General features: G+C 42.1%; 1 protein-coding gene across 1 annotated transcript in view; it reads left to right on the top strand.

Moving 5' to 3' along the window:
• The window catches only part of LOC137377281 (potassium voltage-gated channel subfamily KQT member 1), an 889,621-nt gene that overhangs the window by 290,316 nt on the left and 583,469 nt on the right, over positions 1-15,836 (top strand). Inside the window, exon 6 of the mRNA XM_068046827.1 lies at positions 2,688-2,828. Coding sequence (XP_067902928.1) covers positions 2,688-2,828 — 141 coding nt within the window. The remainder of the gene's footprint in view (positions 1-2,687; positions 2,829-15,836) is intronic.

Raw genomic sequence — 15,836 nt, 5'->3', positions numbered from 1 at the left:
GGCGGGCTCTGCAGCGCTGGTAACTGTGTCAGCTGCCTCAGTGCATGCGCTGATGCCATTTTTAAAGGGCTGTCAGACCTGCACGAAGGAAAAAAGTTCAACACCAGAACCGCCCCCTCCCCCACTACACTGTTCATTAATGTGTGACCCATTTCCCCCACTCCAATACACAGAAAATAAATGGTAGCCTTGTTCCTCACCCCCCCAAAAAAACTTGAACTGTTGACTTCGCCCCCTCCCCAACTGCACAAAGTGCAGAGGTCACTCTACCCGCCCCCAACACTAGAAATGCAGAGTTGTCTCCATTAGCCACCCCCCACCCCACTACACTAAAACTCCTAAGCTCCCCCCTTCCCCACCTCAGTGGTGCCAGCTTTCCCTGGACGGGAACGTGAAGGTGCGTGAGTGCCGGCTGTCGCACGGAAGATCACGGACAGCCAGTAAGATCGTGGAGAATAGCATGTTAATGTATTCATGTCCTTTATTTCAATGTTTAAAGAGCAGCAGTGCGCCCACCACAGAGCCTAGCCGCCGCCTCAAAGATCGGGCCCGGCAATCCTGGCGCGGGCTCCGTGGTGGCCCACTGCTGCTGCAATCTTCCGACCCCCACCCACACCGTCAAGAAGCCCAACGTCGGGAGCTCAACAAAATTCAATTAGGTTAATTTTAGCAGTGACAAAACGTTAATGGGCTTGAATTTGTTGGAGTGGGACATATCATGGCAAGTTTGAATAGTTAGACTTTTTCCTGTACTCTTATACTCAAAAATATTTTGCCCTGTAAGTTGGAAATGCAAGCTGATAACAGACAGTGGGACATCAGGGACCTTGGTGAACAATGGGTTCATCACCTTACCAATGAGATTTAAAGAGGAAAACAAAGGCTGGCATTTATATAGCACCTTTCATGACCACTGGATATCTCAAAGAACTTTACAGCCAATAAAGTACTTCTGAAGTGTAGCCGCTGTTCTAACGTAGGAAAAGATTGAGAAATAAACAGGAAGGACTGAGAAGGAGGATGGATTAGAGGGTGCGAATCCAATGTCAAATCAGATACAGAAAGAGAAATAGAAAGCAAGAAAGGTTGGATTAAGGGAGAGAGAAAAATGAGACAAAGGAAAAGTAAGAAAAAAAGTTAGAAAGTTAATTTTAAAAAAAATCTCTAACAACAATTCACAAACTGAAGGAATGAGGCTCCATATTTTTAGTTCACTTTCTGGACCAGACAGGTGATTGGCAAACATTAACAGTTATCATGCTGTCTAAAAGGTACCTGTGCTCTTAATTACTAGACTTAACTTGCTGTGGCATGTTTAATGGGCAAGTAACATGCAAATACAGCAACTCCATGAAAGATATGGGGAGATACTGTTTTCCCAAAGCTTAAAGCAGAGTGACGCTAATTGTCTAACAATTTATGGTGATTTGCAATTCAGTATAACGTCTCATCTAAAGAACTCCCAACAGTGCAGCACTCGCTCAGTACAGTGCTGGAGTGTCAACCAAACCACTAAGCACATGTGCAGTGCTGTAACTATTTTTTGATATGATCCTTGCACCTATCGTGACTCTCTGGGTGGTCCCTAATTTGATCCTTGACCTTCAACTGCCCATGGTACCATGTCCCAAAAAGAGACACCCCACTTAGGTGGGAGGAGGTGTGGAAAGAACTTAGAATAAGAGGAGAAAAACAAATCAGATGAACTAAAATAAATAGATGAACAGACATAAAAGAGTGTGACAGCACAGTCTGCAGTAGAAGTGAAAAAAATAATTATTCATAGATCACAGCTATCTGTATTTTGGAAGCATTTTGCCTTTTAAACAGTAAAGCATTTGCATGCTTTTTAACCCATCTAAGTTCAGTTCTGATTAAGGCTGACGAGATGAAAGCATCTTCTTCTTAGCAGTGAAATGGATTTTGGCCAGTCTCAGCTCAATTTCTGGTGAATATAAATCCACAACACTCGTTGAAATTCAACAGAAATTGTCAGTCCTCTTCCATGGATGCCACATGTAAAGTTGATTAATTGGGAGAAAATGTTACACTGGTGTAGTAGGAGTGCTGTTCTGAGATTGAAGTTGAGACAAGTTACTGGGCCCATGCAGAAGGAGCATTACTTTGCACGTGTGGGTTCTGACATTGGCATCAAAGGAGAAATTATTTCCAATTAAATTTGGATTGTATTCCCTTGAGTATAGAAGATTGTGGGATGAACTGTTTGAAGTGTTAAAAATGTTTAAAGAAAAGATCTGGGAAGATGCAGAGAAACTATTTCTACTGGTGGAAGAATTAAGAACAGTTAGAGCTAGGCTATTCAGGAGGGAAGTAAGGAAGCATTTTTGCACAGAGTAGTGAAAATCTGGAATTCTCTCCTGCAAAAGGCTGTGGATACTGGAACAATTAAAGTCTAAATTTTATGACTAAAATGGATAGATTTTTGTTTGGTAAGAGAATTAAGGAACATGGAGCTAAGGTGAATAAATGGGGTTGAGGTACCGATCAACCAAGATCTAATTGGAATGCGGAGCAGGCTCAAGGAGCTGAATGGCTTATTCCTGTTCGTATGGTGTTAACAACATCTCTCACTAGCACAAAAATGGATGCCATAATAAAGTTGAGGAGCATTGAGGAACAAATGTCTGGTGTTTAATTTTGCTGTTGCTTTATTTGCCTTTGAATAGGAGCTGATTACTACACTGTACATCGGGTTCCTGGGCCTGATCTTCTCCTCCTACTTTGTGTATCTGGCTGAAAAAGATGCTGTGGATGACAGTGGCTCCCAACAGTTTGGTAGCTATGCAGATGCCCTGTGGTGGGGTGTGGTAAGTGTCTTCAAGTGGGATAGCTCTCCACTCAAGGGAGTCATTTAGGAACTAGAGATTACTTTAGCAATCCGACCTGATAAGGAAATGGGTTGTAAATGACTGTAATAGGGGCCAGGGATAATTCGTATCTGCTGTTTTCAGTTCGAAGGACTCCTGTAATTTTCTGCTCAGCTACAACTCCTGTCTTCTCCTGTTACAATTTTTTGATTGCTATCTGGATAGGTTAATGAGAAACTTGTGCTGTCTGTTCCAACAAAGCATTATATAGAACCCAGAAGTCTGCTTGGTGTAACGTGGTTTTGTAAGCAATGTTGATCCCTGATTTACAGTGGCTGAGAGGTGAGATTCTTTCCATTTACTATGACCAACAGAATTGTGACTGGAATAAATGAGATCTGGCTGAGGGCTGTATGACAGTACAAAGTACCAAATGGATACTAGCTAAATCCCTGTCAAGTTCCTTCTAATAAATAGATTTTTTTAATCTACCACTGCTACTTGGAACCATTGCAATTTATAACACAGATTTAGACCATTTGGTTCATCATGTCTGTGTTGACTTTATGCTAAGCAACCTAATACTAATCTCACTGACCTGCTCTCTCCTCATAGCCTTTACCTTCTTCTGTTTCAAATATTTATCCAGTTCTTCTTCAAAAGATATAATTGTCTCTGTTCAATCACTCCCTATGACAAAGTATTCCATGTGCCAACAACCGTTCGAGTAAAAAAAATTCACCCACGCTCACTCCTCTCTCCTTTAATTGCAATTTTGCAGCAAGATGCTGGACAATATCCAGGCTTGGGCTGATAAGTGGCAAGTAACATTTGCGCCACACAAGTGCCAGGCAATGACCATCTCCAACAAGAGAGAATCTAACCATCTCCCCTTGACATTCAATGGCATTACCATCGCTGAATCCCCCACTATCAACATCCTAGGGGCTACCATTGACCAGAAACTGAACTGGAGTAGCCATATAAATACCGTGGCTACAAGAGCAGGTCAGAGGCTAGGAATCCTGAGACGAGTAACTCACCTCCTGACTCCCCAAAGCCTGTCCACCATCTACAAGGCACAAATCAGGAGTGTGATGGAATACTCTCCACTTGCCTGGATGGGTGCAGCTCCAACAACACTCAAGAAGCTTGACACCATCCAGGACAAAGCAGCCCGCTTGATTGGCACACCATCCACTAACATTCACTCCCTCCACTGCCGACGCACAGTAGCAGTAGTGTGTACCTCTACAAGATGCACTGCAGCAACACACCAAGGCTCCTTAGACAGTACCTTCCAAACCCGCAACCTCTACCACCTCGAAGGACAAGAGCAGCAGATGCATGGGAACACCACCACCTGCAAGTTCCCCCCCAAGTCACACACCATCCTGACTTGGAACTATATCGCCGTTCCTTCACTGTGGCTGGGTCAAAATCCTGGAACTCCCTTCCTAACAGCACTGTGGGTGTACCTACCTCACAAGGACTACAGCAGTTCAAGAAGTCAACTCACCACCACCTTCTTGAGGGTAATTATGGATGGGCAATTAATGCTGGCCTAGCCAGCGACGCCCACATCCCATGAATGAATAAAAAAATGTTTTAAATAAAATGATCACTGATTGCCACTACCCAATCAGAGGAAATATTCTTTTCCTATTAATCTTATGAAAACCCTTTATAATTTAAAAACCTCCATTAAATTTCCCCTTAGCCTTCTCTTTTCCACTGCAAATGTTCCCAGTAACTGAAGTCTCTCCTCATACTGCAGCACTGCAGCGCAGTGGTTAGCACCGCAGCCTCACAGTTCCAGCAACCCGGGTTCGATTCTGGGTACTGCCTGTGCGGAATTTGCAAGTTCTCCCTGTGACAGCGTGGGTTTCTGCCGGGTGCTCCGGTTTCCTCCCACAGCCAAAGACTTGCCGGTTGATAAGTAAATTGGCCATTATAAAATTGCCCCTAGTATAGGTAGGTGGTGTGGGGATGTGGTAGGAATATGGGATTAATGTAGGATTAGTATAAATGAGTGGTTGATGGTTGGCACAGACTCAGTGGGCCGAAGGGCCTGTTTCAGTGCTGTATCCCTAAATTTAAAAAAATTAATAAGGGTTTCCCATTTCTGGCATTGTCCATGAATCTGTACCACATGATCTCTTTAGCCCTCATGTTCTTTCCATAATGAGCTGCCCATAACTGCATGCAGTTCTTCAACTGTGACCTAACCAAACCTTTGTACAAATTTATCATTACTCCTTTATTCTTGTATGCTCTGCCCCTATTTAAAATAGGACCTGACGGTTTCCATCCGAGGGTGTTAAAGGAAGTAGGGGAGCACATTGTAGATGCCCTAACTATAGTCTTTCAGAGTTCCCTAGATTCTGGAGTGGTCCCTCTGGATTGGAAAGTTGCACATGTCACTCCACTTTTTAAGAAGGGTGAAAGGGGGAACCAAGGAAATTACAGACCAGTTAGCCTGACTTTTGTGGTGGGCAAGTTGCTGGAGTCTATAATCAAGGATAGGGTGACTGAACACCTAGAAAATTTTCAGTTAATCAGGGACAGCCAGCATGGATTCAGGCCTAATTTCCCTGACGAGCAGGTCATGCCTGACAAATCTCATTGAATTTTTTGAAGAGGTGACTAAGGTAGTGGACAGGGGAGTGTCCATGGAAGTTATTTATATGGACTTCCAGAAGGCATTTGATAAAGTCCCACATAAGAGATTGTTAACTAAGGTAGAAGCCCATGGAGTTGAGGGCAAACTATTGACATGGTTAGAAAGTTGGTTAAGTGGTAGGCGACAGAGAGTGGGGATAATGGGTAAGTACTCCAATTGGCAGGATGTGACTAGTGATGTCCCGCAGGGATCTGTGTTGGGGCCTCAATTATTCACATTATTCATTAACGACTTGGATGATGGCATAGTGAGTCATATATCCAAATTTGCTGATGATACAAAGTTAGGCAACATTGTAGACAGTCTAGATGATAGCATAAAATTGCAAAAAGATATTGACAGTCTAGGTGAGTGGGCAAAACTGTGGCAGATGGATTTCAATGCGGGCAAGTGTGAGGTTATCAATTTTGGACCAAAAAAGGATAGAACAGGGTACTTTCTAAATGGGAAGAGGTTAAGTACAGTGGATGTCCAAAGAGACTTGGGGGTTCAGGTGCATAGATCTTTAAAATGCCACGAGCAAGTGCAGAAAATAATCAAAAAGGCTAATGGAATGCTAGCCTTAATATCCAGAGGATTGGAGTATAAAGACACAGAGGTTATGCTGCAGCTGTACAAAACCCTGGTTAGACCCCACTTGGAGTACTGTGAGCAGTTCTGGGCACCACACCTTAGGAAGGATATATTGGCCTTGGAGGGAGTGCAACGTAGGTTTACAAGAATGATACCTGGACTACAGGGGTTAAGTTACGAGGAAAGATTACACAAATTAGGCCTGTTTCCGCTAGAATTTAGAAGGTTAAGGGGTGATCTGATTGAAGTCTTCAAGGTATTAACAGTAAAAGACAGGCTAGATAAAGATAAACTATTTCCACTGGTTGGAGATTCTAAAACTAGGGGGGATAGTCTAAAAATTAGGACCAGACCGTTCAGGAGAGATGTCAGGAAGCAGTTCTTCACGCAAAGAGTGGTAGAGGTTTGGAACTCTATCCCATAAACAGCAGTTGAAGCTAGAACAGTTGTTAATTTTAAATCTGAGAGAGATAGATTTTTATTCAGCAAAGATATTAAGGGATATGGGCCAAAGGCAGGTATATGGAGTTAGGCCGCGGATCAGCCATGATCTCATTGAATGGCGGGACAGGCTCGAGGGGCTGAATGGACTACTCCTGTTCCTATCTTCCTATGTTTCTAAAACCTCCCAAATATTTTGGCTTTTGTTTATAAATGTATCTACCTGCATCCTATTTTTAGGGACAAATGTCTATAAATCCCTATTTTCCTTTCTGTATCTTTCCACTCATTCACATAATTTTTCCATTGAATGTAGACTCCCAATCCTTGTTTTTCCTCCTAATATTTATCGCTTTATATTTATCAACATTAAATTCTCTGTGCCATCTGTCTTATTGTAGCATGCCTATAACTTCCTAGAAACTTTCAAAATTCTTTCTGTTGTTTGCCAAATCCCTGAATTTTGTATCATTAGCAAATTGAGATTTTGCTTTCTATGCCCAATTCTAAATATATATGTGCTGAGAGCAAATATGGATCCAGTTAGACTAATTAATCTATATTTACCCAATTTTTCCTCGTCTCCCACCTTGAACAGAAATCGATCATCAACTACTCTCCAGCTCTGTAGCACGATTTATATATCTAGAGGATTGAGAATTGTGATCAAAGCCTCTGCTATCTCCTCTCCAAATTAATCCAGTAGCCAAGGGTCCATACTTTCATGGCTTGCTGAATATCAACGTTGAGTTCTGTTAATTTTGTTACAACTAATTTATTTTAATTATCTAGTTATCTCTAACAATTGTTCCATACCCTCCCCTAGAACATCTGCACTCTCACTTCTATCATCATTTGTAAAAACTGATGCTAAATGTTTATTTAATATCTCTTCTACTTTTATCCTCCACTGTTGGATTTTCCCTTCATCCTTGAATGGTCCTATTGTCTCTTTAATGATGCTTTTACTTTTTTGTGTGTATATAAAACCCCTCTCTCTATGCTTTTACATTATCTGCTAGCTTATTCTAGCCGATAGCTAAGTATAATTGTTTCTTTTTAAATAAATTTGAGGTTGCTGCACCTGGAAGCCCCAAGTTTTAAACACTGATCTTGGATTACACAAGGCCAATGTTAACAAAACATTTGGTTGTTTAAACTATACCAGAAAGTGTGAGACTTATCAATATTACATTTGATTAGTTTTAGATTTGCAGACCTCAGTGTTTCTCCCCATCTGATTGTCCCCGGTTGGGAGAAACTGGGGACAAGGGTAGATTGATTCTGTCCTCAATGACTTGGGATACCTTTTTTGTGAACACACAGCAATCCTTTGACTAATTCTCAGAGTTGATGTTCCACCTTAAAATTAGTATGAGAGAAAGAGACGGAGTGAGAGAGAATATTCAGAGATATGATGCCTCAATTTGATATTTCAAAGCGAATCTGCCTTCATGCACAAACAGCACAGATCTCTCACAGGAGAAAGTCCAAAGTTTGCTCATTACTATCACAAAGGTCCCCGATCATAAATGATAAGATTCACTGCATCGCAACTGATGAAGGTACAATGCCCTCACCTTACCACAGGCCAGCATCAACACAATTTAAGTGGTAGCAAGTGTCACGGCAAGCAGTGTTTGCATTGTTACGACCAAGGCTGGAGGAATGCACTGTCTTTCTCTAGTTCCACTTCTCCACGGGTTACAACATATATTTAAATGATTTACCCAGTTAACAATACGGCCAATTATATACTTTATCTATTTTAGTTTCAGAATAAAATCCACCAACCACATTTCTTTAATAAACAACAAAATTATTAATTTATTATAAAACAAAACTTATTCAATAAAGATGCAAAGCTTATTAACACACAGGTTGAAATATGAACGTTCTCTTCTAAATTAACCCAACACACACGTGCGCACACACACAGGTTACAGAAAAAATACAAAAGTGTTCTCTGCAGAGATTCACTTTAAAAAAAAAGACCAAAAACAAAACTTTGGCCAAATACTTGTTAATTCTTGAAGAGAAAGGGATAAGATTATGGAATGTTCCCAGCTGGTCCTTTGGTCTGGCGTCCACGTACTTGGAGACAGCTGTCACAAGGATCTTTTTGGAGCAGTTCTCTTCAGGCGATTTCGAGGATTAGTCCGGCAGGCTTTTCAGAAGAAATGCAGCCTCAGTTTCTCTATTTCTCATACTGGATTCTCAGGGTTTCTCAAAGAGGTGGCACAAGATGAGCTGGGTTCTTCTTTCAGCAGGTTACAATCCCAACTGACAATCAAAACAGTCCACACCCCAACTGAACCAAAACAATATCCAAAAACGAAACCAACTCTTGACCACCATAAATCTTGGCATGTAACTTCTCTGTAAATAACTCCCGTAGTCAGCAAAGCTCCTGCTGTTTACTTAGCTCAAGACATGTGACTTCCAGTAAGTGTTTGTTTTTAAACAAAGTCCGAAATCCTTCAAGTGACCCTTTTTTAAAAAAAACAAGTCCAGCATCTCCTCAGGTATTTCCACAGACTTTTACACACAAGTCCTCAAAAATATTTAAAAATGGAAGCACCTTCATAACACTTCCATCCTTGGAGGAATGAAACACCATTTTAAATGTGTTTCATGGCAAGATATGGACAAAAAAAGAAACAGGATATGGAAAAAAATGTAAACACATTTACACACTCATTCTCAGTCACTCTTTAACCGTGACTAATACAGTTATGCCCTGTACCATCTTTGTACTCCAATAACTCAAAGTAATGTCAAATTCTAGACAATGCATCAGCAATTACATTGTTTTTCCCCATAATGTTGATGATCTTTAAGTGCTGGGTTTGCAATAGTAAACTCCAGTGAAATAGTCTGGCTTTCTGGTTTTTGAATTTTTCCACAAATGATAGGGGGTTGTGATCAGTATATACTAGTGTCTTTCTGTAGCCGTGGTGGACATATACTTCAAAATATTTAAAAGCTAGTAGTAAGTCCAGGATTTCTTTTTCCATGGTAGAACATCTGTTCTGGCGTTGATTTTGCTTTTTGGAAAAGTATCCCAATAGCCTTTCTATGCCTGATTCATCTTCTTGTAACAGGACTGCACCTACCCCAGTCACTAGCATCAGTTGCTACCTTAAAGGGCTTAGTGAAATTTGGGGCCGCCAACACTACATCATTTATCAAAATTGCTTTCAGCCTCTCAAAAGATGCTTGGGCACTCTCCTGACCACACTACCTTGGCTTTCTTTTTTTGTAGCAAATCAGTCAATGGAGCAGCTATAGAGCTGATATTTGATCCAAACTTGTGATAGAAAACACAAATCCCTAAAAATCTCATGCTTTCCTGTTTAGTCTTAGGGGTAGGGAACTCCACCAATGCTTGTACTTTTGCTGTTCTTGGCAACACTTGTCCTTGCCCTACTATATGTCCAAGGTAGGTTACCTACGCTTTTGCAAATTCACTTTTGACAAGGTTTTTCACCAAATCAGCTGACTGTAATTTTCTAAACAGAACTTCTAGCTGTTCCAAGTGGTCCTAGTGTCATTGTATACCAGCACATAGAACCATAGAAAAATTATGGCACAGAAGGAGGCCATTCAGCCCATCGTGTCTGTCGGCAGAAAATCTAGCCGCCCAATGTAATCCCACCTTCCAGCACTTGGGCCATAGCCTTGCAGGTTACAGCACTTCAGGTGCATGTGCCGGTACCTTTTAAAAGAATTGAGGGTTTCTGCCACCACCACCATTTCTGGCAGTGAATTCCAGACTCCCATCACCCTCTGGCTGAAAATGCTTTTCCTATGTGCCCTCTAATCCTTCTACCAATCACCTTAAATCTGTGTCCCTTGGCAATTGACCTCTCTGCTAGGGGAAACAGGTCCTTCCTGTCTACTCTATCTAGGCCCATCATAACTTTGTATACCTCAATTAAGTCACCCCTCAGCCTCCTCTGTTCTAAGGAAAACAACCCTAGCCTATCCCATCTTTCCTCATAGCTGCAACAACAAGCTCTGGCAACATTCTTGTAAATCTCCTCTGTACTCTGTCCAGAGCAATTATTTCCTCCTGTAATGTGGTAACCAGAACTGTACGCAATACTCCAGCTGTGCCCTAACCAGCATTTTGTACAGTTCCAGCATTACATCCCTGCTTTTGTATTCTATACCTTGGCCAGTAAAGGAAGGCATTCCATGTGCCTTCTTCACCACTCTATGTAACAGTCCTGTCACCTTCAGGGACCTGTGGACATGTCTTCCCAGGTCTCTCACTTCTTTTACCCCTCTCAATATCCTCCCGTTTATTGTGTAATCCCTCGCTTTGTTTGCCCTCCCCAAATGCATTACCTCACACTTTTCTGGATTGAATTCCATTTGCTACTTTTCACCAACTCAACTAAACCATTGATATCATTCTGGAGTCTACAGCCATCCTCTTCACTGTCAACTACACGGCCAATTTTTGTGTCATTGGCACATTTCCCAATCATGTCTCCCACATTTAGGTCCAAATCATTAATATATACCACAAACAGCAAGGTAAAAGTAAAAAGTAAACCACGCAGTTAGGAACACTGGCTACCACTTGGTTCATTAGTCTCTGGGAATTTGCTGAGGCATTTTTTGGCCCAAATGGCATTCCTTGGCATTGGAAAAAAATCATCTGGTGTGACAAAGGCCGATATTTCTTTAGCTCGGAGTGTTAAAGGAACCTGCCAGTATTCCTTTAACAAATCTATTTTTGTAAGAAACATGGCACTGCCAACTCTGTCAATACAGTCTTCCAAAAGAGGAATTGGTTAGGAGTCTGCCTTTGTTACTGCATTAAACTTTCTGTAGTCTATGCAAAATCTAGCTGAACCATCAGGCATAGGCAAAAATACAACTGGGGAACTCCAGCTGCTTTGACTTGTATTGGATTTCTGCTTTCACCTGGACCTGTTTCTCTGGAATAAAGCGATAAGGATGCTGTTTTATAGGAGAGGATTTTCCTACATCCACATCATGTAAGGCTAAGGTTGTACATCCTGGCTTGTCCTTACAAACTCCTTTGAATGCTGTGAGTTAGCCTTGTTAGGTCTTCTTGTTGTTCTGCATTTAAATATGAAAGCATAGTGTCTAATCTCCCTAATAATTCAGTATTAACTAACTGTGGGTAAAATGTTGGAAAAGGTTATAAGAGACAGAATTTATAATCATCTTGAAAAGAATAAGTTCATTAGAAATAGTCAGCATGGTTTTGTGACGGGTAGGTCGTGCCTCACAAACCTTATTGAGTTTTTCGAGAAGGTGACCAAACAGGTGGATGAGGGTAAAGCAGTGGATGTGGCGTATATGGATTTCAGTAAGGCGTTTGATAAGGTTCCCCACGGTAGGCTATTGCAGAAAATATGGAAGTATGGGGTTGAAGGTGATTTAGAGCTTTGGATCAGAAATTGGCTAGCTGAAAGAAGACAGAGGGTGGTGGTTGATGGCAAATGTTCATCCTGGAGTTTAGTTACTAGTGGTGTACCGCAAGGATCTGTTTTGGGGCCACTGCTGTTTGTCATTTTTATAAATGACCTGGAAGAGGGTGTAGAAGGGTGGGTTAGTAAATTTGCAGATGACACTAAGGTCGGTGGAGTTGTGGATAGTGCCGAAGGCTGTTGTAGGGTACAGAGAGACATAGATAGGCTGCAGAGCTGGGCTGAGAGATGGCAAATGGAGTTTAATGCGGAAAAGTGTGAGGTGATTCACTTTGGAAGGAGTAACAGGAATGCAGAGTACTGGGCTAATGGGAAGATTCTTGGTAGTGTAGATGAACAGAGAGATCTTGGTGTCCAGGTGCATAAATCCCTGAAGGTTGCTAACCAGGTTAATAGGGCTGTTAAGAAGGCATATGGTGTGTTAGCTTTTATTAGTAGGGGGGTCGAGTTTCGGAGCCACGCTGCAGCTGTACAAAACTCTGGTGAGACCGCACCTGGAGTATTGCGTGCAGTTCTGGTCACCGCATTATAGGAAGGATGTGGAAGCTATGGAAAGGGTGCAGAGGAGATTTACTAGGATGTTGCCTGGTATGGAGGGAAGGTCTTACGAGGAAAGGCTGAGGGACTTGAGGTTGTTTTCGTTGGAGAGAAGGAGGAGGAGAGGTGACTTAATAGAGACATATAAGATAATCAGAGGGTTAGATAGGGTGGATAGTGAGCGTCTTTTTCCTCGGATGGTGATGGCAAACACGAGGGGACATAGCTTCAAGTTGAGGGGTGATAGATATAGGACAGATGTGAGAGGTAGTTTCTTTACTCAGAGAGTAGTAAGGGCGTGGAACGCCCTGCCTGCAGCAGTAGTAGATTCGCCAACTTTAAGGGCATTTAAGTGGACATTGGATAGACATATGGATGAAAATAGAATAGTGTAGGTCAGATGGTTTCACAGGTCGGCGCAACATCGAGGGCCGAAGGGCCTGTACTGCGCTGTAATGTTCTAATCTAATCTAACTGGATAGTAGGAGGTTCAATTTGAGAATTGTCTAGGCCTCCTTCTGCCTTATCTTCACTATCCCTTTCATCCTTCACTGTCCTTATTACCTGACTTACCTGTGCTTGCTTATCCTCCTTCAGGCGACGGTATTGTTTTAACATAGTGATGTGACAGTCGATCATTTTTCCAGCGATTTGGGGTGTCAATCAAATAATTTACTAATCCTTTTGACTACTCTATATGGAGCATTGAACCGTGCTTTCAGGGGTTCACCCTGTAAAGGCAGTAATACTAACACTTCATCCCGTGGTTGCATTGTTCGGGTCTTGGCACGCTTGTCTGCCCATTTCTTCATGGTTGTTTGGGAAGCTTTAAGGTGTTCCTGAGCCACTTTGTAGGTTCTCGTGAGCCGCTCCCGGAACACAGATACATAATCTAACATGAAAGATTCATCCCTCTGTTTTGAAAACTTTTCTTTGATTAGTTTTAGAGGACCTCTTATCTCATGTCCATAAATTAGTTCGAAAGGACTAAAACCGGTAGACTCATTAGGTGAATCCTTGATGGCAAACAAAAGAAATTCCAGCCCTTTGTTCCAGTCATGGGGTTAGTCATGACAATATGCCTTGATCATCGTTTTGAGGGTCTGATGGTACCGTTCTAACGCCCCTTGTGTCTGTGGGTGGTAGGCTGAAGACTTTAACTGTGTTATACCCACATTACCCATAACTTCCTGAAAAATTTTAGACATAAAATTGGAACCTTGATCTGACTGGATCTCAATCAGTAATCCATATCGAGTGAAGAACTGGGTTAACTTTTCTCCCACTACCTTAGCAGAAATTGTTCTCAAGGAAATGATCTCTGGGACGCGAGTAGCCATACCTATGATACTGAGTATATATTGATGTCCCGTTTTTGTTTTTGGGAAAGGTCCCACACAGTCTACCAACACCCTACTAAATGGTTCCCCAAAAACTGGTATGGGAATTAGAGGTGCCAGTTTTATGGCAGGTTGCGGTTTTCCCACAATCTGACACGTACGGCATGTTTTACAAAACTGCACCACATTCTTGTAAAGACCTGGCCAGTAAAATGTCCTTTTATGAGTGATTGGGTCTTCCAGATCCCCACATGTACCACCATAGGAATTTCATGGGCTATCCTTAATATTTCCCAGCAATGCTTGGGCGGCATCACTATTTGGTGAACAACTGTCCATTCTTCGTCCGTAGGTCTATGAGGAGGTCTCCATTGAACCGGGTCAGAATCCCATTTTTAATATAGTTGCCTCCTGGAACTTCCTTTGCTTCAGCTTCAGTTAGAGCCGATTGTGCACTTTACTTAACTCTGGATTAGCTTGCTGAGTCTTGATCAGAGAAGACTTACTGAACATTTTCTTTAGATTATCCAAACCCTCAAAGAAAGTTTCAGATAGCCGAACATCTGTCTGTGGTGCCAATTTGACCTCCAACAATGAAACTTGCTTAGCCATTGCTTGGGTCACTACACATGAAGGAAAAATTCCTGGAACCTTGACTTCACTTGGTCTTTTCGTGATTACTGGAGAAGCTACAACTTTTGCTCCAGCCAAATCATTCCCCAGGAGCAGGTCAACATCACCTATAGGCAAACTATGGACAACTCCTACAGTTGCCTTTCTAGACATTAGGTCACACTCCAGGTGCACCCGATACAACGGTATGGGTATATACTCCCCGCGAATACCATTCACTAAAACTATGGCATTCAATGCGCTCTCTGGTGGAAATGCCATGCCTTTCCCTAGCAAAAGAGTTTGGGTGGCTCCTGTATCCTTAAGTCTAACGATAGGTTTACCTGCCTCACTTGAGGGATAAGGAGTTACTTTTCCTATTGACAAGAATGCCCTATAGCTTTTAGGTATCTTGTTCACCTTCCCTGCACTCATAGCGATTTTTGTACTTGACCTTACAGCTGCAATCAGAACTACAGCCTGATCTGTTCTACTCGCGGCCAGTGTCCCTTTCTCTGCAATGGTGTTGTGTACCCTAATAAATCTCATTGGTTTACCCCGCAACTTCCAGTATTCTGCACGAAGGTACACTTAGGCTTTCAGACCTCACGTCCACCCTCAGCAACTTCCTTTCTGGCCTGAAGAGGTCCTTCCTTGTCCCTGGCAACTTGCTTTCCTTTCACCCCCCTATCTTCTATCCTCCTTGGGTAACGGATAAAGGGTTTGGACTTGTAAACAAGCTCATAATCATCAGCGATCTCAGGCTGCCTCTCTGGCTGTTGAAACCTTCTGGTTCTCGACATGGCTTCTTACCAACGGAGGGAGTGAATTTTTAAATTCTTCCAGGAGAATTATTTCCCTAAGGGTCTCATAAGTAGTCTCTACCTTTAGTGCCCACATCAAACGATCAAAGTTAATTTGCTTTACCCTCTCAAATTCTATACAAGTCTGCCCAGACTGTTTCCAGAGGTTCCAAAATTTCTGCCTGTAAGCTTCAAGAACTGACTCATAAGCAGCGACAATAGCCTTTTTTCTGCTATCTCATAATCTGCAGAAGCCTCCTCAGAAAGCATAGCATAGACTTCATGAACTCTGCCAATCAACCTGCTTTGCATGAGCAGTGTCCAGTTTTCTTTCAGCCACCTCATCTGTTTAGCTATCTTTTCAAAAGAAATTAAAAATGTCTCTACATCCCTTTCCTAAAACTTTGGGAGGGCTTTCACAAATTTAAATAGCACCCCACTAGATCCTGGGCTAGAGACAGGTCTTTCCCTACCAGAATTTTCACCGAGGTCAAGGGCATCCTTTTTTATTCTAGTTCCAGCCTTCTAATCTGGTATTTCCTTTCTCT

The sequence above is a fragment of the Heterodontus francisci genome, chromosome 14 (assembly GCF_036365525.1).
Source record: "Heterodontus francisci isolate sHetFra1 chromosome 14, sHetFra1.hap1, whole genome shotgun sequence".
NCBI classification, from domain to species: Eukaryota; Metazoa; Chordata; class Chondrichthyes; order Heterodontiformes; family Heterodontidae; genus Heterodontus; species Heterodontus francisci.
Note: the sequence above shows the minus strand (reverse complement) of the source record. Positions and strands in the feature narration are given on the sequence as shown.